Source organism: Alexandromys fortis, unplaced genomic scaffold, assembly GCF_014885135.2.
Source record: "Alexandromys fortis isolate MF-2015 unplaced genomic scaffold, M_Fortis_MF-2015_v1.1 scaffold_0, whole genome shotgun sequence".
Taxonomy (NCBI): Eukaryota; Metazoa; Chordata; class Mammalia; order Rodentia; family Cricetidae; genus Alexandromys; species Alexandromys fortis.
This window is the reverse complement of record NW_026067949.1, coordinates 46,661,327-46,684,165: the sequence shown is the minus strand read 5'-3', so window position 1 is coordinate 46,684,165 and position 22,839 is coordinate 46,661,327. Positions and strand designations below refer to the sequence as shown.

The following is a 22,839-nucleotide window of genomic DNA, read 5'->3' as shown; positions in this document are numbered from 1 at the left end:
TCTCTTCCGAAATCTGGCAGACGTTAGTCATCCGCCGCTCAGCACGAACCCACAAGTGTGCTTGTGTGGCTCTGCGGGCTTCCTCCCGGCGCCCCGCCCTCGGGCTCACACTGCCTCACGCGAGCGGGTGGAGCGGTCTGCGCACCCTGGCCTGGGGTGTCCTGGGGTCCCCCGGGCGCTCAGCATCCCCCGCCTGCAGAGGACCGCCCCGTGGCTCCGGGCGGGTGTCTGGCGCCGGGAAGAAAGTTGTAAAGCGCTGCGAGGAGTTGGGCGGTCCGAGGAAGGGAGGCGGAAGGGGAGGACTCGGCTGAGTTCCCGCGGCGATCGTGGGGTCCCCCGGAGTCTGTCCCCAGCTCATCACCGCAGCTAGACGTCAGCTTTCCGGCCCCGGATTGGCGCTAAAGATTAGACCCGAGCCCGGGAGGAACTTATCCAGCGAGCTGTCGCCTCGGGCCTTATTGTCTGCAGCAACTCTCCCGAATCCGGAGAGGGAGGACTGGACTGCGCTCCCACTGGGATTTGTCCAGAGTTCCGGCGGCAGCTGTGCCGGCCGCAGAGACTCCCTTTGTCCTCCCAGGACCTCCCTCTCTCCCTTCTCGGTGGCAGCTGTCGGGTGGCGCTGAGCCTGGAGCTAGCGTCCCAGTCCCTTTCAGCCTCTGACCCCAGAGTGAGTCCTTGGTGACTCCGCCTCTTCGCATCTCAGCTCTGCGGACCCGAGAGCCCAGAGGCCGGAGACAGGAGCCCAAGGGGCTGTGAGCCAGTGGGAGCTGCCGGGCCCCGGCCCCAGGATGGTGACGGGTCGGTCCCGGGCGCGCAGCCCTGGGAGCTGGCTGTTCCCTGGCCTGTGGCTGTTGGCTGTGGGCGGTCCGGGGTCGTTGCTGCACGCCCAGGAGCAGCCCTCTTGCAAAAAAGCCTTCGATTTGTACTTCGTCCTGGACAAGTGAGTGAAGGGTCAGGGCATCCTGTGAGGGCAACGCTGGGTCAGTTGGGACTGAAGCTGAAATGTGTTTGGGTTCTGGGGAAGGGGTGTGAGAACTCTCCCTAGGGTGCCCTGTTACTGCTTCCTTTCAAAAAGCTGGGGAGGGTAGTGGGAGCCAGGGACCACTAGGCTTTCCAGAGAGCTGCTTAATTTAGTAGTGGGGTCTCTTGGGAAATGAGATTGTGGTTACTTGCAGTTTGTTTCACCCCCAGGACTTTTTTTTTTTTTTTTTAAGCTCCTTGGTGCCTCTATCACACTCGCCTACACCCCTTTAGACTCTCTTAAGTTTGCCTAATTTTGTCCTGATCATAGAGCTTTCATAGAGCCAGTAAAAAAGCCTTAATATACCCAATGTGGTTTGCATTTCCTCAGAAATGAGAGGGCTTGCGCTTTTATTTTGAAAAGCTGGGTCTCACTCTCAACAATTCACAAGCGAGCTGCCCCCAGAGAAGTGTGGTGGTCTTGGCTTCTTGGATTCAGTCCAGACGGTGAAGTTTCAGCTCCGAACGTGAACCTGTACTTCACTTTGAAGAGGGGCCAGGACCCCGGCCTTAGGAAGCTGAGGAAACATTAGCAGTTTAGCCCTATGTTTTGCTGATCCGTTTGTCTTCTTTTTTCAGGTCCGGGAGTGTTGCGAATAACTGGATTGAGATTTATAATTTTGTCCAGCAGCTTACAGAAAGGTTTGTGAGGTATGTCTTCCCAGCTCATTCTTCTTGGTATTGGAGAGGAAACTGATCAAAAGCCTGGTCTCCCTGTTCTGAAAACCCTTCGTAGGGAAGACTTTTCCTGAAATGTTGACTTTAAAGTGTCTCAAGGTGGCCCTTGTCCACATGTTCCGTGGAGTCTTTCAGCTGTCCCTTGAAGGTTCGTTTCATCTGGCTCCCAGAAACTTGGCCCAGGCCGTGAGGAAACATCTTCAAATGCAACTCTTAATGTCTTTTCCTTTCCCGGTTTTCGTCTGTTTTGAGTTTGACTTATGCTTTCTCATAATTTATTGCATTAAAAAAATAAGTTTTATTCTCGGAGGATCCATACTGCATTTTCAATTCCACACTCTTAGCACCGTAAACGTCCACATTCAAAAGGAAAAAAAAGTGTTGGGAAACTTTAAATGAACATGTGCTAATAACCCACCAACAGAAAAAGCACGTATGTGTGTGTGTGTGTGTGTGTGTGTGTTTAAAGAAACGAGTCGTGTTTACACAATGTGTGGGTGTGTGGCTGGTTTAAAATTTAACTGTTCTATATATGCAGGAGGCTTCACTAGCAAACACTGTTTTCCTCGCCTATAAAAAGCAAGACTGCTAAGAAATCCAGCTTAGTCTCTTATTTAGAAGTAACTAGGAATTAGTGGCATCTTCTATTTAAAAATAACCGTTGGAAACCATGTTTTTGTGGCTCCCCCTCGGTTTTTTGGAAGAAGAAAAAAAAATGCCGGGAAGAAGTGCAAGTTTATCAGGATAATGGAAAGGACACGAATCGGAGCTGTGTCATTAAATATTGCCTCCTTCAGTCTTGTGAGCCCAAATGTTTTCTGTAAAACAGGCTCGGATGATCAAAACATTTTGAAAGTCATGTTGCAAGTAACTTCAAACAATCTGTAGAGGCCTAGGCAATCCCTGCTTTCGGTTATTGGCAAGCAGTAGAGCTATTCCTATAAAAATGTATGCCTGTCCATGTTCAATCATCAGTCTCCCGCGTCAGGAGCCAACGAGAGCACTCTGGTTCCTGGGCAGGCTCTGAGGTAAAATAGTCTAGGAAAGAATAATAAACAAGACCCTGTATCTGCAGCTGTCAAAGTGGAATGGACAGTTGTTTATAAATTTCCAGTTCAATCCTAGAGTGTGCTGGGAATGCCATATAGTGTTAATCAGAAGCAGTGGAGCGTCTCAGTGTAACATCTGACGACTACGGGGCTCTTTTTCATTGAGTCTGGTTTGCAAGTTGGATTTCTATAGCATATACTGTTTTGTGGCTCAAGTTTACTCACTCAGTTACTAATTAAATGTCTCAGGAAATGAATAAAAGATGATGACTGACAGGCAACAGTGCTCAAAAACATGACCTTTGGCTTCGCTTCGTATCTTAGTTTCAGAGCTGAGCAGTATTTGCATACACTTCTAGAAACAGGAGTGACTGTGTACCTGAAGTCTAGAAGACAGATCGGAAAGCTGAAAATGCTCAGTAAAACAATGATTACTTCATGCTTTAAGTATCCCTGCTCTAGGAGGAGTTTGTTTGAACACTTATCATGACTTAAGTCAGGGCTGGCTTCTCTTCAGCCCTAAGGAGTTCATATCATTTACCCAAAGGGCCTGGCCTTCTGCAAAGAGATGATGTAGAAGATCAAAGGAAGAAACATTTTTCTAATGAAAGATTTTGCAGCAGCCTAGAATCCTTCCAGTTGTTCTCTTTCTAGACATAAGCCTCAGGGGGTCAGGGAGGAGTGTTTGAGAGCTGAGAAGCACTGATTACATAAAAAAGAACTGCAACTCAGAGAGCAAGGCTGAGCAGTCAGTGGATCTGCTTAGAGAGTTCCATTTAAGGGAAGCGGGGAGTGTTCAGGGAGACTCATTTGAGATGAGACTCCCTGGCTCGGCCTTGGTATTGTACCAATATTTCTTTTGAAAAATGTTTTAACTGCCTCTTTCCTTATTTTGCAGCCCTGAAATGAGATTGTCCTTCATTGTGTTTTCTTCTCAAGCAACCATTATTTTGCCATTAACTGGAGACAGGTTAGTGCATTATCATTTCAATTCAGGCTTTTAGTCCAGATGAATCATAAAGGCATGATTAATATTGCCGTGTGGTGATTCGGGCCTCTCAGTGGGAGCAAGCAGACACACAGGCGATTCAGTGCTCTGCAGTAACAGAAGGGGGTGGGCAGTATGAGAGACTTGGAGTGGATCATCTGGAAATCAATATTGCTTATATCGATGCAGCATAGAGCCCGGGTGCCTGCCTCAGCTATGTGCTCACTCTTTCCTACCGGCAGCTGTGCATTTTTGTTAGGGAGACGCCGCGTGTGAGTGAAAGAGGAATTTGAAGAAGAAGGAGAGGTGGGTATATATTTGGGTAATTTATTAGGTTTAGTAGATATTCCAGGTTTCCAGTCCTTCTCTGAAGTTCAGTGATGCTGAACATATTTGACTTTATTTGGCACACACACACACATACACGCACGCACACACACACACACATTGCTACTCAGTGCTCTGAAAAAAAAGTGGCTTCCCTGTTCAGTGTCATAGTGGCTATTTCTATGTGGTTTAAATAAATCATGACACTCTGGAAGTAGTCCTTCACATATCTAAATCATGGCTGCCTTTCCTGGGTTTATTTGTGCTCACTAGACCATGAATTCTGTAGTCAGAAATGGGATGTTATTCTTCAGTTCTGCTTCATTCCAGCTAACATAAAGGGAGTAAGGCCTTGGATTCTTGTTGAATGAGTGAGTGAGGTGACTTCATTTTGGAATCAGGTCTTCCTGACTTAACAGTTTTAAGCAAGGGTGTTGCTGTGCTGTTGACTTGAAGGATGTGTAGATTTTGAAAAATAATTGTGAAAATAATTTTTACTTTTGTAAAGCTCAGTTAATATGTACAAACGTTTTCTTGAGCTTTCAGTTTTGAAAGATCAAAAAAGCATAAAGGGTTCAAGGAGATAACTTTACAGTTCATGGAGTTGGTTAGGAAAATAATATATATTATAATGTGTGTGTGTGCATTGTGTATGTTTACATGTAGCTCTTGTGTTAACTTTTTCTTTTCCTGGAGAGGAAACCTCTCTCTAGGTTGTGAGTTAAGCTCAGGACTTTACTCTCCTCATTAGTACTTTGCCTCTGTAAGTTAAGAGATACATAAGGTTCTCAACAATTGCAGTTCCTTATAACTCACTGCTATAAAGATTTTTGGTTTTATGAACAGGAGATGTTTTTACTGACCAGTTTAATTTCCAAAGAGTCAGGTTTGGATCGAGCATGTCAAGGAAGAAAAACACAGATTTAATATTTATGACATTCACACACACATACACACACACACACACACACACACACACACATATGCACAGTGCCAAGCATGTTGCGGACTCAGCAACTGATAGCGACATACATTGTGCCAGGGTTTCTGCTAGGCACTTTTTATATGGGTCCCCCATCACTCTGAAGATAAAGCATAGTCACTGGCCGCCCAGCTTGGTAATGTTTAGACAATGTGTGGCGGAGATTTGAATCTTTTATCTAAGCTCAAAGTACATCCTTTGTCAGTGGTGAAATCCGATGCAGGAGGGACTGAAAGAGGTAAAAGAAGAGACTTTTAAGAGGCGACAAAAATTCCACACTTCAGTTACTGTACTAAGTCTACATGAGTTCGAATCCTGCCCCTCCCAATTACTGGTTGAGTGTCCAAAGTTAAGTTGCTTAAACCTGAGTTCCTCGTGACTAAGTTTTTCTCACCTACATGAGGGTGGTAATGAGGACAAAAGTGATGCCGACCTTATAAGGTAGTTGCAAGAACCGAAGGTAATGACTATGAGAAAGGATCTCGTAAGTTAGTATTCATTAGACAAAAGAGTTTTTGATCTGGGAAGATCCAGTCAAACACATGCATGTAAGCACAAAGACTTGAGTTCCATCCCTAGATATTGTGTAAAAACAAAATGCTGGCTATGGTGGCGCACTTCTTGGTACCAGCAGTTGGGAGGCAGAGGCGGGGCATTCTCTGAACTTGCTGGATAGCAAGGGAAGCCTAGCCTGATCAGCAAGCTTCTCACTAACAAGAAATCCTGTCTCAAAACAAACAAACAAACAAAAAACAAAAAGAAAACCAGTGGCTTGCTTCTGAAGCAATCCACCCATGGTTGTCATCGGTCTTCCACACACGTGTGCACACACAGAATGAGACCCTTACACAGTGTCAGCTTTTCTGTCTCTAGAACACAGCTCTACAATCTGCCATGTTTTCTTAGCATCATTATGAAGATCTAAATAAGACAATAGGTAGAACAATACTTTACCTGTCATAAAACAATCTCCAGTAAAGGGGCTAATTTTTACTAAGTTGTCAATTTCTAGTTCTATTAATTGAATTGGTATCAACTTTCTATGACTCTCTGTCTTTGGCTATAGAATCACTCCACAATTGTAAATTGAGAGAAACAGTTTTCTTGTTGAGATGGGAGATCAATGGGGAACTGATATCAAGACCCATGTGGATCTTATTATTGAAACCTAGAAGCTGTACTCCTCACCGCTAATAAACTTTCCCCAGCATATGTGTTTGTGTGTGTCTGTGTGCGCGCACACGCGCAAAAATGGATCTAAGTGTATGATTTCAAAAGCAACAGTTAAGCAAAAGAAAAGCACAGAGAGTTTCACAATTTTCAGTACTTTGGCAAATACAAGAAGTAGTTCTTTCATTTTTTTTCATGGTTGCTAAACAGATGAAGCAAGATGGGAAGGTAATGCGCACAGACACCACGGCTGTGTCTTCTGTTATGATTTTAGCATGACGGCCAGTGTCATGGATATTCCTAAAATCTTAATTATAGCAGACAAGTTATACAGTTTGTATACTTACTGCTTAATATTTTTATTATGTTAAATACCTTAATCTGAAGCACACTCACCTTTCTCTTGTCCCCATGACTTTTATTTTTCATTCACCCGCTAGGCCATAGACTCTCTTACTTATCTTCCTGCCTGCCTGCTTTGTATGTGGGATTTGGAGTCCACAAAGATAGTGATGTAATATATATGTGTGGGGACAGAGACAAAGAAGGAGGGGGGAGGAAGAGAGAGAGGGAGACAGAGAGTCTGTGTGTCAGGGTGTGATTGTACACATAAATAACCAAGAATTCTATTAGCAGGTTAGGGGAGGGGCAGTATTCAGCATGTAAATATGTAGCCTCTCAGAATATGGAGTCAGAATGAATTTTGAGAATGTTACTAGTGACTATTTTGCACAACTGGGGATAGTGATTTTTTTACCCAATTCTGCTCATCATTGTTTAATTCTGTGATAATGATTTTAACGAAAGCCTTTGTTGAGCAATTCTTATTGCCAGATAGTCTTTAAAGTGCTTTCTCTGCACAGCTTCTGTTAATTCCAACATGTGTTGTGTACTTTAAGATGGGTCATCTATCTGCTCTAAGGACTCCGAGAAGTATATGCCAAGCAGTGTGTTAACCACGTGGCTCTTTAATGTTAGAGTAGATCAATCATTCTCATGCCGAAAACAGTCTAATGATCTAGAGTAGAAATAAATGCCTCCAAGTGTTGTCTCAACTAATTGACCCCTGCTTCTCCCCCCTGCAATTCTCCCTTGAATTCTATGATCCTCTTCCTATCTACATCATCCTCTTGCACTCTGTAGTCCTCTTCCCATCCCTGTCATCCCCTTGCACTCCATGGTCCTATTCCCATCCCTGTCATCCCTTTGCACTCCATGATGCTATTCCCATCCCTGTCATCCCCTTGCACTCCATGGTCCTCTTCCCATGTCCATCATCCCCTTGCACTCCATGGTGCTCTTCCCATTTCTTTCATCTCCTTATACTCCGTGGACCTTGTCCCATCACCGTCATCCCCTTGCACTCCACGGTCCACTTCTCACTCCACAAACAAGTCAAGCTTATTTGCACATTGATCCCCGGCTTCTTTCTCTAATCCAGGTCTTCTCTGAGCTCTTGTTCTTGTCGACCTTCTTTTCCTGGTCTGGGAATATAGCTCCATGGTAGAGCATTCAGGAATATGATCCTGGGTTTGATCCTAGTATCTGAAACAAATGAATAAATGACAAGCAAGCAAAACCTCAAACCAACCAATCAAATAAAAGCTCATCTCACGTGTAACTTAGAGAAGTTTTGCCTTGTCTCCAATCTAAGGTATTACTCCCCTTCCCCAATATCTCCTAAAACACTGTTAAATCATTATTTTAAAAATATTTAATTATTTAATTAATGAGTATGTGTCTCCCTGAGCCTAGAGTGTATGAAAGTACAGGGTCCTGGTTTGTCTCCTTCACTCAAATACCCAGCCCGAGAACTGAGCCTGCTACAGGGTAGAAACCCAACAAATCTTTGTTTAATGACAGAATTCTTCTGATGCCAGAGCCTTAGTTAATAGCTTAGAGCCACTATAGTAAAGTACAGGCCAGTTATGCCAGCAATATAAATATAAATAAAACCAGTATAATGTAAATACTGATTCTATCGGCTACATTTCCCATTCCTGTCTTACAGGAGAGATGTAAATGCTCTTACCTTCCTTTTCAATATCTACATTTGCCTCAAATTAGGAAAGTCTTGTCTACCCCAGCTGGTATTTGGAGTTTGAGCACCAGATAACTTAGGAAAATTGTCCTTATGCAAACTTGTAGAAACGATGGAGGTCATTTAGTTAAGTTTATACAATAGTCTCATTATTTCAGTGAGTTTTTTCTAATTCCTTAAAAACATAATTAAATATTTACTTGTGGGGAAGTTGTTCTTGATACATAGTTGGTAACTCATAAGTTAGCACGTCATTGTTGCAGACAAGAATTGTCAGTATCTCTAAAAGTAAAGTTTCAAATAAAAAATTTCACTTTTTGCACAGACCCAGCAAAGACAGATATAGGCACAAAATCAGAACTAAATAATTATTTGTAATAATGAGAAACTATATCCAACATATGTGCTCATCAATTGATGATATTTTAATACATTGAGTAGATCAAAATATTGATATAGTATGTATAAAATATAGTATATGAAAAGCTAAGTTTTAGAACACTTAATATTAATTTTTATTGTAAAAGAAAAATAAAACAGAATATTTTTTATGTATTGTATGTGTTCAAAAATACATGAGTAGAAGGCTGGAAGATAATCAATCAACTGTTAATGGAACTGCTATAGGCAGGAGATTGAAGAGGAGGAGAGTCATCAAAATTTCGAGCTTCATGTGTTTAGCCAGAATATGTGTGCAGAAAAGCTTTTGAAATGCTTGAATTAAAGAAACTGTACTGCCTTCTGTAGCCACAGGTTGCAGAATCAGAATGGACCGAAGAGAAGCAGTGAGATAAAAAATACATTTCAAAAATACATTTCATTGGAAGATTCGACTTTGGGTCAAGTGGACACAGGAGCTCTGTAGTATCTGCATGACATTGGGGTGTTACTTAACTTCTTGAGCCCAAGTCCATAGCTGCTTAGAAAACCTGACTGTCCCACCACAGAGCAAAATGAGCTGACTGAACACAGTCTTCGGAAGGACCGTTTAAAAATCTAGTCTTCACTGGGTGCACAGAAATGTTTGTGACTGTTTTCTCTGTTTGTTTCTACCACCTGACAGTAATTATGAATCATTATTTCCCCTGCAGATTTCCATAGTTGTTGTCTTTTTCTTTCTGCTTTAACAGTTTAGTGAGCAAGGGGGCTCAGGTCGAACTGGAGTTGAAGGTCATCTCCTTTTCATTTTGTGCCAGGTTACTAACTGAAGGTCAAAGATTTCAAGGGGTCCCGCTCACAGAAGCTCATGCCAGCAGGCAGACTCACCCTGGCGTGCCACCAAGCATGAGCACTACAGTCTGCTGTGCTGACAGAGGCTGGCCTGGGTTTCACTTGTGTAATTCTCAAATGAATCAGACTCTGCCATAGTCCGAAGGCAGCGTCATCTTCGGCACTGCCCTGTTCTTACGGACCAGTGAACTGGGGAGATACAGTGACCATACTTGGCTTCTTGGTTTTCTCTTTTAAATTCTACTGGGAAATTTGTTTAGAAAAGTCTACTTTGCCCACATACTTGCCCTCTGTGTGGATCTGGTCATGGCAGCTGCTGGCTGAGGATGGATATACTAATAGCTACTTTGCTTTATAAACTTGTCGTAGGGAATTAAGTACACTTTAATTCATGCCTGGAGACAAACCTAAATACACAGAAGTGGTCAAATGGGTAGGGTAGTGAGTGAGAAAAAGAAGAGATAATACGATAAAATGTAGCAGGGATGAACTTCAAAACAAGAGTACTAGAAAATGCAGACTAAATCGGAGAAAACCTTTTATTAAAGCAGAATAACGGGACTTGGTGAGCTGATATTTTCAGATCCAGGACCACGCCTCTGGATTTATTGGTCTAGATTGTGTACCACAAATGTAGGCCTTAGAATGATATTTTAAGTAAGCAATAGGGAAGATTTTATAGAAGTTATAGTGAGAGCCTGCCATGTCCTAAGGTGATAGATTGTAACACACCTACATGTTCACATGGCTTTTTTAAAATCTACGTAGGGCCTGGGCCTGGCTGACCATTGCCTTCAGCTGACAGGAGTATGAAATGCTGTCGGCTCCAGTTTCAGGCCCAGGACCTATCAAGGCATTGAAGCTTCCCCTTTTTTTGGGAAACATTCATTGTGTAAAACTGTGACGACCCAGAGACTGCTGTGCTGGAGCGAAGCCCAGCCTACCCATGAGGAGTAGAACCAGGCTCAGGCCCAGCTGAGCTCAGGGCCAGTATCAGCATTAGTTCCTCTTTGCCAACCCTGTGAGCTAGGCTATCTCAACCCTACTACTTACTCAGCTTCCTCAATGGCCACACCTGAGCATGGTGAGAAGCGATCGTATCTTGACATCACTAATTTGGGTATCTTGACATCACTAATTTGGGGGGTAGTGTTAAATGCAGCATTAGAAAACAAACCAGGGAAAGGTGACCGGAGTGGGAGATGAAAGTCCTTGGGAAGACTGACAGCAAGGGCAGCGAAGGGCAGCCCGCATGTTGTTGCTGGAGGCAGAAGCAGAGGTTGACCTGGCCAGTGGTTGTGGAAAGTTTGGTAGGACGTTGAAAATGAAAGTGTGTGTAAACAGCGCTCAAGCCTGGGTGTTGCTAAGAGGTTTGTAGCAATCCCACTGAAGCCATCAGGTGACTTCTCTCAGCTACCTGGTGATGAGGGCAGGATGGAAGCACGTGGAAGAAGCTACTTCTCTGATTCCAAGCAGTGTTGAGCAAAAGTGTACATAGTTGGGATTGGGAGGTTTAAAAATAGAACTCCCTTTCACCCCCCCAGCGTCTCTCCACAAAGTGCTTACTTGCCTAGTTCAAGGTCTTGGGTCAGTCATCAGACCTAGAGAGCTGCCTGCTAAGTGTGGCATCTGAGTTCAATCAGGGCATGCAAAACAAAGTCTTGGTGTCAAGGTTTCTGCAAGATTTGAGATGAGGGTCTTATAGATGATTTCCCCCAAACAATAAGACTTACGAGGATCTAAAAGGTGTGCTGCACACGCTCTCAGGTGAACAGCAGCACTCACAGGAGCCCTGGGCCTGTGTTTCACCCTATGTGTAATCTAAAGCAGTTAGGATCCTCTTGGGAAAAAGTTTTGTGCTTGCGACCTTTGTCCAGCAGAGTGGATCATCATTTGATATACAGGGAATCACAAATTTTCACCATGGATTGAAAGACTGGGTTTTCAAAGTAAACAAGTTTTGGACCTTTGACTTTCCATGGGTATGAATAAATTTCGTGTGTGAACTATTTCTTATGAACAAGAAAGAATGACTCAGAAAGCTGAATCGAAAGCCTTGCAGGTGCACCCAAGAATCATAGGGAATATTTCTAAGAACTGGGACTGGGTTATTCTTAAGGGTTGGGAACAGAGATGGTATTGACCTATCTGGCATTTCTTGCATGTACATGCGTATGTACGTGTTCATGTGCTGGTGCACATGTATGGAGGTCAGAGGACAACCTCCAGTGTTGTCGCTCACAGTGGCCATTTGCCTTACTTTATAGAGACAAAGGTTCTCACTAGGATCTTGGGCTCACCGTTTATGCTAGGATGGCTGGTCCTCCAGCCTCAGGCATCTTCCTGTCTCTGCCTACTCATGGGTCAGCTTGTTTGATGAGCATGGGAACTAGATTATGATCCTCATGTATGCATGGCCAGTAAGGTTTAAAACTGAGCTATCTCTCAGCCCTCAAATCTGACACTTTGCTGTTACTTCTTCTTTTAATTATTGAGTGATTCACAAAAAGCATCCTAAGCAAGGCTTAGGCAACAGTGACTCTTCACAACTCATTTCCTCTCTCTATACCCTCCCAGCTATGCCCTCCTTTCAAGTTGATAAACTCTTTTTCATTGATTCTTTTTACATGTACATAGCACACACACAGACACACACACACACACATATATAAAACCGGCTTAGTCTATCTTTGTCATTTGTGTGTGGATAGTTTAGTTTCAAGGCTGACCACCCTTAACTGGACATCATCCTTGGGAGATGCTAATTCTCCTTCTCCCAGCAGTCATCAGTTGCCTGTAGTTCTTCATTAAGGATGGAACATCACAAAAACTTCCTGCTTCCACATTAACGTGTCCATTGATATTACTACAGTTCCAGTCTTGTTTATGCAGCCATTCCCAGGAGAGCCAGTTTCACAGCCATCATCTTCATATTAGGACTCTTACAATCTTTCCACCCCCTTTTTCTCAACATTTCTGAAGCCATGAATGCAGGAGCTGTGACAGAGATGTAAGCATTGGGGCTGAGCTCTCCAGGATCTGCTGATCTTTGCATTGTGTCTTTTTGTGGTTTCCTGTCATGGTCTCCGTTTTCTGTGAGGAGCAGTTTCTTTGATGAGGGGTGAAAGCTACGCTTTCCAATGGGTATAGTTATAAGTTTTAGAATGTAGTTAGGTATTATTGCTGGTCTAGCAAAGTGCTGGCAGTAGATTCTTTTCTAAGGGCTTTTTCCTTACTAGTTTCTGGAAGATTGCGGAAGTCCCATACTAGGCAAGATTTCCTTCCTGCTGAATGGGCCTCAGTCCAGTTCAACAGCTGTTGGTTGCATTCAGCACGTGAGGACCACTTATTGCATTGTTATATGTTGCCATGCGGGTAATTGTATGGCTCATAGGTATTGCAGCTCGGTGGAATTGTTAAATTGCTTCTCTCCTGAGGCAGCTTCCATAGTATTATTTAGAATGTGAAAGACAGACTGCAGGAAAGGCACTTTCAGATCATTTCCAGCTTCTATGTCCCAAGCACATGGGTCTTGATCAACAGATGTTCACCTTTAACCCCTGAGAGGCAACCAAGGGCTGCATCTATAATTTGCATTGTTTTGGGAATCCCCAAAGGAGATTTCTGGTGCCTGTTCCTGGGGTTTCTGCTAGTCTATGGTTCTTGGGAGAAGTAGTGTCAGCCCAAGAGACTTAACTTCCTTTCAGAATATATACACATACACACACACATACATTTGTATATTGTATATAATTTTAAATAAATATAAGATGCTATGATTCCTCAAGTTGAAACAACATTGTTGTTATTTGTCCTTTGTCGTCCCTTCTCCTTCTGTACCAACCTTCCTTCACCTGGGTATTCTGTTTTCTCCTTCATGTCACCTGTATCCTGCTATTTCCCTCCAGAGCCACCCAGCTGTCTCCTTATGCCTTCCTGGTTGATGCATTTACTCCATGTTTTGTACTGACTTATGAAGATTTGGAACTAGGAAACTGCAGATGAGGGAGGAAGTGAAGCATTTGTGTTTTTGAGACTAGGTTACCTCATTCAATATAATTTTTTCTAGTCTCATCATCAGTATTATTTATACTTGGCACTCTGACCAGTTATATATGAGTCTCTGAATCAACCACTATCCACTGGCAACAGAATATCTGACCAAAGTTGAGATCAGTTCTATAGATATAGACATGAATATTTAGAATGCACTTTGACATCACAACCATTCAGCAAAACAATAGTTGGTTCTTCTAATACCTCTTATGTCTCCAGTCATAAGAGAAAGCTTACAGTGACCGACATAAAATCCTATGCAGTAGGCCTCATAGCCAACTGATGTGGGAGGTCCTTCTGTATGCATGTTGCTTTTATTGGTTGATGGATAAAGCTGTTTGGAACATGTAGACTCATTTGGTTTTCACATAGCCCTGGGGCAATCTTCTCACTATTGCCTTAAATTTTATCTAAGGCAGCTGAAGGCTATTCATGTTAGACAAATACCAAAGGTGCACAAGCTTTGAGACCACACAGGCTGGCTCTAGGACCTGCCAGCTATGTCCCTATTTGCAGGTTTTCTAGAAGAGTCTAAAGGAGAAGTGTGAACACTTCTGCTTCAGACACTACTCCTTCCTCATCTCTCTGGCTAATCACACGATGTCTAAGCCCTTGCCATGTTCTGAACGCTCTGTGCTGCTGAATGATGCCACATCTGTGCTTAAAACCATCTCTAGAATTAATGAAACTGAAAATCAAGACAGACATTGCTATTTATATTTCATTGGTATAGAAACTGGATTCAGGAAAGTTGAGTAACTGTGTATGGGTAACAGTGTCCCACTCACAGAGCCAGGGTTCCTATTCATCTCTGATTGACTCCAAGTCCTGGCCATCCTATTTCATAGTTTTCCAGAACAAATTGCCCCCAGTATCTGTGGAGCGACCGTTTGTGGTCCCACTGCCAGGTACCAAAACCCACACATGCTCAAATCCTTTGAGTCAAACCGTAGTATCTGCATGCAACCGCTCATCCTCCTGAATGCTTTCAACCGTCTGTAGCTTACTTACTGTATCTAACACAGATATGCCCCATGCAAATGATTGTTATGTGAGCTACAGTTGTCTAGGGCCTAATGACAAGAACAAAAGCCTGTACCTGCCCTGTAAAGATGGGTTTTTAGGACTGGTCATGTTGGTGGCCACTGATCTAATGCACCTGGAGAATCATGAGTTTGATGTCAGGTAGGGATACAAGACTGTGTCTCAAAACGAGTTAAAGAAGAAATCTAATCTGTAGTTGGTTGAATTTGCTTTTGTGGTACCTGTGAATTAGTCATAGTTCTTAACTGGTACCTTTTCCTTGGCAAAGCTTTGATGTAAATGTTCTCATTTTTTAAACTTCCTCTTTTGTGTCTACTTCCTCTTTTGTCTGTTTCCTCTTTTGACCCTTTGTTGTGTGAGCTCTTCTTGGAATCAGCAGAGAGTGAACTAGATGAACAGAATTACACTGATAACAGGAGCTGTGGTTGGACCTTTGCTCACTTGTTCTGTACCATTGAATCTCATATTGGCTCCAGGAAGCAAATGTTTTGTAGATGAGCAAACAAGGTTGGTTTTGAAATTAATTTATGTTCTTAGTAGCCTGTGGCCATCTTGGTCCATGACATTTCAGAAGCCCTAGCTATGGATTAAAAGATTCTCCTCTTTATTTGAGACCCCTTCAGGGCAAGGAGTACTCCCAGAATACGGGTGGTTTATAGTTAGGTAAGGCAAGAAGTTCTTAAAATAATACGCTGAGATACCCTCTCCTGTCCCCATCCTCTTTCCCCCACCCTTCACCTCCCCTACTCCCTTTCCTTTCTCCTCAGCAGAGACGTTTGAGTAACACTGCCTGGCCTCAATGCTTCATACAAGAATCAGTGTTTAGTTGCTCCCTCTGTCTCCCCCTCCCCCTCCTTTCCTCTCCTGTTTGTCTTTTCTCTCCATCTTTCTCTAGTTAATATGAGGTTTTATTTCTTAGATCCCAATTAAAAAAAAGATGCTTAATAAACAGTTTTATGTGCTTTAATTCTACCTTCTTCTGAAACATACTCGAGGCTTCTTAGGTCATAACAACATTAATAAAATATGAAAAAGTAGGTAAGATTTTAGAAAAGAAGATTTAAAAAGTGTCTAGTTATAGGAACTTAACAGATTTTGTGACTAAGGCATTTTCTGTGGGCTTCTTGGCAGTTGGGGGCAAGATAAAAAGTTGGACATAGGAGTTTCTAAATGAGAGCTTTTCCATTGAGAGGCAGAAAGGGAGTGGATCCCAAGGAGAGAGGAGAGAGGAGGTGGGGAGGAACTAGGAGGAGTAGAGGGAGGAGAAACTCTAATCAATATATATGATGAGAAATTAATTTATTTTCAATGCTGACATAGTTGTAAAAGCAGAAAGGAGGAAGTGGTTCTTAGCAAGTATTGAAAGGTGACTACAGCCCCTTAACTGTGGGGCCTCCTGGGGGTGTTACATGAGAGCAGTATCCTTGGCAACAGCTTCAAACAAACACTGATGTGGTTTCAATATTACCCTTCCTTGTCGTCAAAGACACAGCACTAAAGTCAAGCTCAGAGAAACCCGCCTTCAAGATGCCCTGAATTCGAGCCTTCCTTAGCCGACCCGCTGTTTCTCACCCTTCCTTTGCTTCTCATTTCTACTCACCCTTCTTTTAGAGTTCTCTGCACAGCACCGTGAGTGTGATGTAAGAATTCTGTCCTTAAACTTTAGCATCCCTCACTTCTCATTTGTTGATTGAGAAACTTAGAACTTTTGTCTGATGGAGGCCCCTTGAGATCTGCCCTGTCTTGGTCTGGGGTTCAGTTTCCCTAACCTGACCTGACTAAGAGCCCGTCAGCTTCGATATTTACTGTCATAGGTGGCCCACACCTGTCTCATGCGTGCCCATGTCACTGCCTCTGGGAAAGGAACACTCTCCCTCTATAGCTTTCTGACACCAAAATGACGGACCACTGTGTAGTTCGGAGGAGTATCCATGTGGTAGGCACATTTAGGGCTAGGAATCCATGATGTGTCCTCTGTCACCCTGAGCTAGCAACGACTGGGAAAGTCTGAATGGCACACTGGTGGGTTCCTTTCTACTCTGCCTTGCTCATGTTTCTGGCTCTCACATACAGTGGTGAGTGGGTCTGAGCCAATGGGAGGGCTATTTTTACCACACAGATTTTGTCTGTGTAAGCTCACACATCAGTTGTCTCTCTCCTTTTTGACAGCAAACATTCAAGCTTGAGGACACGCTGCCACTCATTTCGTGGAAACACCAAGTATTTGATATTTATCAGCATTTAGGGAAAATCAGTTTCTAGTTGTTTCCATAGACCTCAAGCATAAATATTTACACAAGACAAACTTATACATTATGGTTTTTACTCTGTCATCTGTGGAACTATGATTATTTCCTATGGAAGATAGAAAGCTTTATTGAGCCTTTGTTTTGCAAGAGGCATTATAGCAAGTAGCAGGCTCAGAGCAGTAGACTGCATCAACCATAGGAGACTTAAGCATCTATTGCAAACCTCTATTCTCGTGGAGAAGTGAAAAGTTTCAATTAAATTAATTAGGTGAGTAAAATGCTACAAGAAGCTATGTCTTATCATAGTAAAATTTGAATATAGATATGAATATAAGCTAAGAGTGTAGGAAAAGGCTAAGAGTAGGTACATTTTTAAACCAAGCATTAAGAGAGACAGGTGGCCTCCTTTGGAAGAATCTACTGAAACAGAAACTATAGTTAGATTTATTTATGCCTTGAAACTTGTGCTGTGTTTTCTAGAGGATTCATGAAGATTGGAAATTTATGAAAAAAATCATAATGCTATTAAAATGTGATTGATAAATTAATGTTTAAAATGTATAAAACATGGTGCATGGCTCATTGAAATGGCTAATATATTTCATATTAATTTTATGTGTTATAACCACATGTTACACAATAAGCACAGGCATATAGTATGCACATTAAATTATTTTTAAAACTCCAAAATGTTCTTTGATATTGGATGATTTTTGTTTGTTTGTTTTTTGTTTTTTTGAGACAGGGTTTCTCTGTGTAGCCTTGGAGCCTGTCCTTGAACTCGCTCTGTAGATCTGCCTGTCTCTGCTTCTTGAGTTGCTGGGATGGTATTTTTATTATTCAGCTCCATTGCTTGTCATCAGCAGTGATGCAAACATTCATTGTATTTTAAAGAAAATTAATTCTATGGCTAGTTCCACATTTACATTTAAAAAGATTTTTTTTGCTTTTATTGAAAACTAAGAATTAAAAAAATACTTTATGAAGCTCTTTTCTGAACCTTAAACACTTCAAACAGGTGTGGTTGACACACACTTGTGATTCCAGTACCCAGGAAGTTAAGACAGAAGGGTACTAAGTTCAAGACCAAGCCAGATTGAATAACAAACTCACCAAACACAAAACAAAACCTTCAAAAATTGAATAAATTTTGACTGTTTATATAACATTATTTTATCTCAGGATTCTTAGGTTTCTTTGTTTTGTTTTTAAAGGAATTTTGATACATATATTTACAAACCTAAAATTTGGGTCTTATTTTACTCATTCATAATGAAATGGTTTTTAGTAACATTGTAGACATACTCCAATTAGACATTTCCATTGGTACAATAAATCAGGTATGATGAGAAAGACTCTGCCAGACATGGTGATGCACACCTTTAATTCCAGCACTCTAGAGGCAGAAGGTGGTGGATCTCTGTGAGTTTGAGTCTAGCATGTTCTACACAATAAAATCTAGGTCTGTCAGGGATAAACAGAGAGACCATGTCTTAAGAATAAGAGGAGGAGGAGAAAAGGAGAAAAAAAATGCTTCTTTGCCTTTCTTATCCACTTTTTCTGTAACAAGAATTCATTGCCCTCTTGTTCATCCAGCCATTTACATACCCACCCGCCCATTCTCCCACCCATCCATTCTTCCATTTCCTGTAGGAAATCCTCAGCCAGGAGCCTTTAAGTTACCTGCCCAGTTGGGCATGGCCTCTTATACTATAAATGCTGATGTAAAGGGCACTTTACCTCTCTCTTCTGGCTGTTGGATTCTGTTCCTGCTCCCTGTTCATGCAAAGGACTGTGATCTGTGAGCCTATCCCTAAATAAATAACTCATTATTATACTCAATTGTGAGCTAGTGTGGGATTTCTTTTTAGCGTCCATCTTCACCCATCCATCCTTTCTCCCATCCACCCATTCTCCCATCCATCCATCCATCCATCCATCAATCCATCCATCCATCCATCCTCCCATCCATCCATCCATCCATCCATCCATCCATCCATCCATCCATCCATCCATTCTTCCATCAATCCATCCATCCACCCATCCATCCATCCATCCATCCATCCACCCATTCTTCCATCCATCCTTTCTCCCATCCACCCATTCTCCCATCCATCCATCCATCCATCCATCCATCCATCCATCCTCCCATCCACCCATTCTCCCATCCATCCATCCATCCATCCATCCATCCATCCATCCATCCACCCATTCTCCCATTCATTCATTCACCAAATTTGTGGTAAGTCTCAACTATATCCTACAGCATATGCTGGAATACGAAGGGTGACTAGGTCCTCCAAGAATGAAGTCTGGGGATTTAAAACTTGGTGAGACGGAAGCAGGAAATGTTGCTTTCTGTGTGCAAGGGTTAATACTAGTGTTTAGAGTCTGTAAGAATCTGTAAGGCAAGAAGGCAATGCTCCCTTTCAGGGAGGTGGGCGGAGAACATCCAGAAGCTTTTCTGAGAGGCTGGAATATTTCTTCTTGCATCTGTTTGTATGAGAGGAGCACACTGAACTCCTTAGCCTTTGATGAAGCACGTGTGATCAAAGGTATCTGTGCATGGCACATAATGTATATATTTGCTCTGATTTTATGACATATTTGGTGTCTACCATTGTGTGTTTAAAATTCAGCACAGGCCCCTTAACATAACTGAAAGTATGAGAAGCAGTCTGCCCTTGAAGCCCACATCAGTTCCTTTTTTCTTACTAGTGGGGACTTCAGTTATTCAGAAAGTCTTCATTATGGTCTTGCTCAATTTCCTTTTTCCTTTTTCAGATACTAGATTAGTAAAGGACTGGAGGATTTAAAAGCTGTTAAGCCAGTTGGAGAGACATATATCCATGAAGGACTAAAGCTTGTAAGTTATTTTATATTTGTAACTATGAGAGAGAGTGGCTTTTTATTATATAATTAAAATTCCTTTACATATTTATGTCTACTTTTCCTATGGTTTAGTCAGCCTAGACATGAGACTGGTAAAAAAAAAAACACTTATTGTCAGTGTTGATAAGTAAAGTTTGTATGTATTTTGTCTTCTTAGCAAATTTTCTGCCTTCCTCTGGGGTTATATTCAGATTAATCAGTCATAAGAATAAAAATCTGTATTCCAGAAACCCAGTAATATATATTTTTATCTATATCTATATACCTGTAACATACATATTTACATATTTCAAATAAAAATGCTAACATAAATATCTGACTTACTCAACTAGTACATATAAATGTATATGTATTATTTTGTCATCCTTAATATCTTTATTTTGTCAGACATACAAATTCAGCTCTATAAAGTTAGAATTATGCTGGGTGGTGGTGGTGCATGCCTTTAACCTCCCTACTTAGAAGGCAGAGGAGGCAGAGGAGGCAGATACTTTAAGGCCAGCCTGGTCTACAGAGGGAGTTCCAGGACAGCCAGAGAAACCCTGTCTTAAAAGAAAAAAAAAAGGAAAAAAAAGTTAAAATTAAATGTTTAGCTGTATAATTACTTTTTATTTTCAGGCAAATGAACAAATTCAAAATGCAGGAGGCTTGAAAACCTCCAGTATCATAATTGCCTTGACAGACGGTAAGCTGGATGGCTTGGTACCATCGTATGCAGAGAATGAGGTGAGTGCTGAGCAGGAACAGCTGTCGACACCCACTGTTGCACTTAGCTGTCTGTGCACATATAGCGTAGATGGATTTTTTTGTTCTGCCCAGTCCCACAGCTGTTCAGTCCCCAAGAAATACATAGAGGCTTATATTAATTATAAGCTATTTGGCCTATTAGCTCAGGCTTATTATTAACTAGCTCTTATAGCTTAAATTAACCCACAATTCTTATCTATGTCTAGCCATGTGGCTTGGTATCTTTTCTCAGTAAGTCATTCTCATCTTGCTTTCTCTGCTTATGGATAATGATTGGGTCTCTGCCTTTTCTCTTCCCAGAATTCTCCTAGTCTGGTGACCCCGCCTACACTTCTTTTCTGGCTACTGGTCAATCAGCTTTTTATTAAACTCATATAAGCGACAAATCTTTGCAGTGTACAAGAGCATTATCCCACAACATATAACTTATTTCAATCTCTCTCTCCTCCATCCCTTGTACCTTCCATCCCTCCCTCTGTCTCTCCTCCCCCCCTTTCCGTTCCTATTTTTGTTTCTTCATAGGCAAAGAAGTCCAGGTCACTTGGCGCTAGTGTTTATTGTGTTGGGGTCCTTGATTTTGAGCAAGCTCAGGTGAGTTACCCCTGATCTGTAAACTGTAACTCACTAACTTGCTTTAAAGATAGCTAAAAGAACTTTTCTGTTGTGATTTGCAAATATTTTGCATAAAATGATATATGTTTGAGCTCTCCTAAAATGTCAGAATGTTTATAGGTTTTGTTATGGAGAATAAAACTAAAAAAAAATTTCTTGAATATTTATTTGGTATGGGTCTTAAAAGGAGATAAATGTTTTGATTAACGCTATGTAAATGTCCCTTTATCTTAATTGGCAAGACTATGACGATTGCTAGAGATAGAATTCTTATTTGCAGGAATTTGAAGAGCCCACTTAGACATCTTTAAGGTTATTTTTCATATAAATATATCTTTTTATTTAAATTTACATCATTTTACGCTTAAATTTTTTGTGTAATAACTAAAATTCCAGAATCTCTTGCCATTAACTGTAATTAGACCACCTCCATGTTGCTTTGACTACATAGCCATTAACCTTAGTTCACTTCATGGTCTTTGGAGGGAAATTGGTGTCTTCACCATCAGTTCCTCGCCTTGAACTTTAATTGTATTTTATAGTTACATATCACCGTCTTGTGTGTATGTTTGTGTGTGTATGTATGTATCTATGTATTATGTATACATATACATATATACACACATTGACCATTAAAACAATCATAAAATATCACAGAGTGAATGATTCATAGCCAGTAATTTTTCAGGAGAATTTGACCCAAGCCGTTTGTTTTCCATGTGAATTTGTAAAGACTTGTGTGTCTTGACTACCTCTTAAGCTTTCATTTTCTTCCTAAAGCTGGAAAGAATTGCTGACTCCAAGGACCAAGTTTTCCCTGTTAAAGGTGGATTTCAAGCTCTTAAAGGCATCATCAATTCTGTGAGTACACCTCTGAGGTCTGGAAGGCCGATAACACTACATGCAGTGTTTAGAGAGGAGAGTGAACTTCGTTTGTTGCTGCCAACATGATGTAATTCTAGAGATCCAGACTTCTCTGTCCACGAAATTTAACACTGTCTTTCACGTGTGGTTCCCGATCCTGGGAAGGCGATTTCTAGTTTAAGATTTTCTCAAACCCTGTCCAACATCTTTAGCCTGTCAGCGTGGGAGTTAACCATCTTAGACCTTGAGAGTTTCTTCAGGCTTTATAGGAGAAATGTCAAATAAAAAATTTGATTGGAATGCGTGATGACTGCCTCCTCCAAGCCTGCTTGTGGATTAGTCAGGCAGCTTGATCCAGCGGCTGAAGATTTGACGGCAGTTGTTCTTCCCATTTCAATGATTAATAGTGTCCCTGGAGCACATAATATTTCTGTTTGGGATTCAGCAGCGTCTTCCCTGGTGACTGTTAGACTCTGGGCTCTCCTGAGCGGGGTCTGGCGGGGAAGGCGAGGAATGAAATTTGGAGTTGAATTCCTGGCTCTTGCTGGAGAGGTTTATGTTTCCTTTTACTGCCTTTTGCTAGAAGCACTAGGAACAGTTGCTATTAAGTATTTATGATATTTGGTAAACATCTCCCTAAACTGCAAGTGAATATATATTCTCTAAGCAAAATCTTTTTCTTTAATCTTTCGGTATTTAGGAAAGGGAAAAGTATCTCACTGCCAGTAGTTGGTTCTGGCATTTTAAATTTCTTTTTAAAGATCATGCTCCTCAGAATGACAGGGTGAGATTTATTGGCTTTGTTTTTCCAAAAACTAATGGAGTTTTTAGAGAAGACACATAATTTGGTTCAGTCACATCTAGTGGACATCCCAAATGTAAATGCAGAA

At 41.7% G+C, this 22,839-nt stretch overlaps 1 protein-coding gene across 1 annotated transcript in view; it reads left to right on the top strand.

The window, feature by feature from the left end:
- The first annotated feature begins 439 nt into the window (after positions 1-439).
- The window catches only part of Antxr2 (ANTXR cell adhesion molecule 2), a 76,814-nt gene continuing 54,414 nt past the window's right edge, over positions 440-22,839 (top strand). The window contains 7 exon segments of the mRNA XM_050149647.1: positions 440-940; positions 1,600-1,671; positions 3,646-3,717; positions 19,619-19,700; positions 20,345-20,452; positions 20,996-21,064; positions 21,866-21,946. Coding sequence (XP_050005604.1) covers positions 789-940; positions 1,600-1,671; positions 3,646-3,717; positions 19,619-19,700; positions 20,345-20,452; positions 20,996-21,064; positions 21,866-21,946 — 636 coding nt within the window. The 5' untranslated portion in view covers positions 440-788.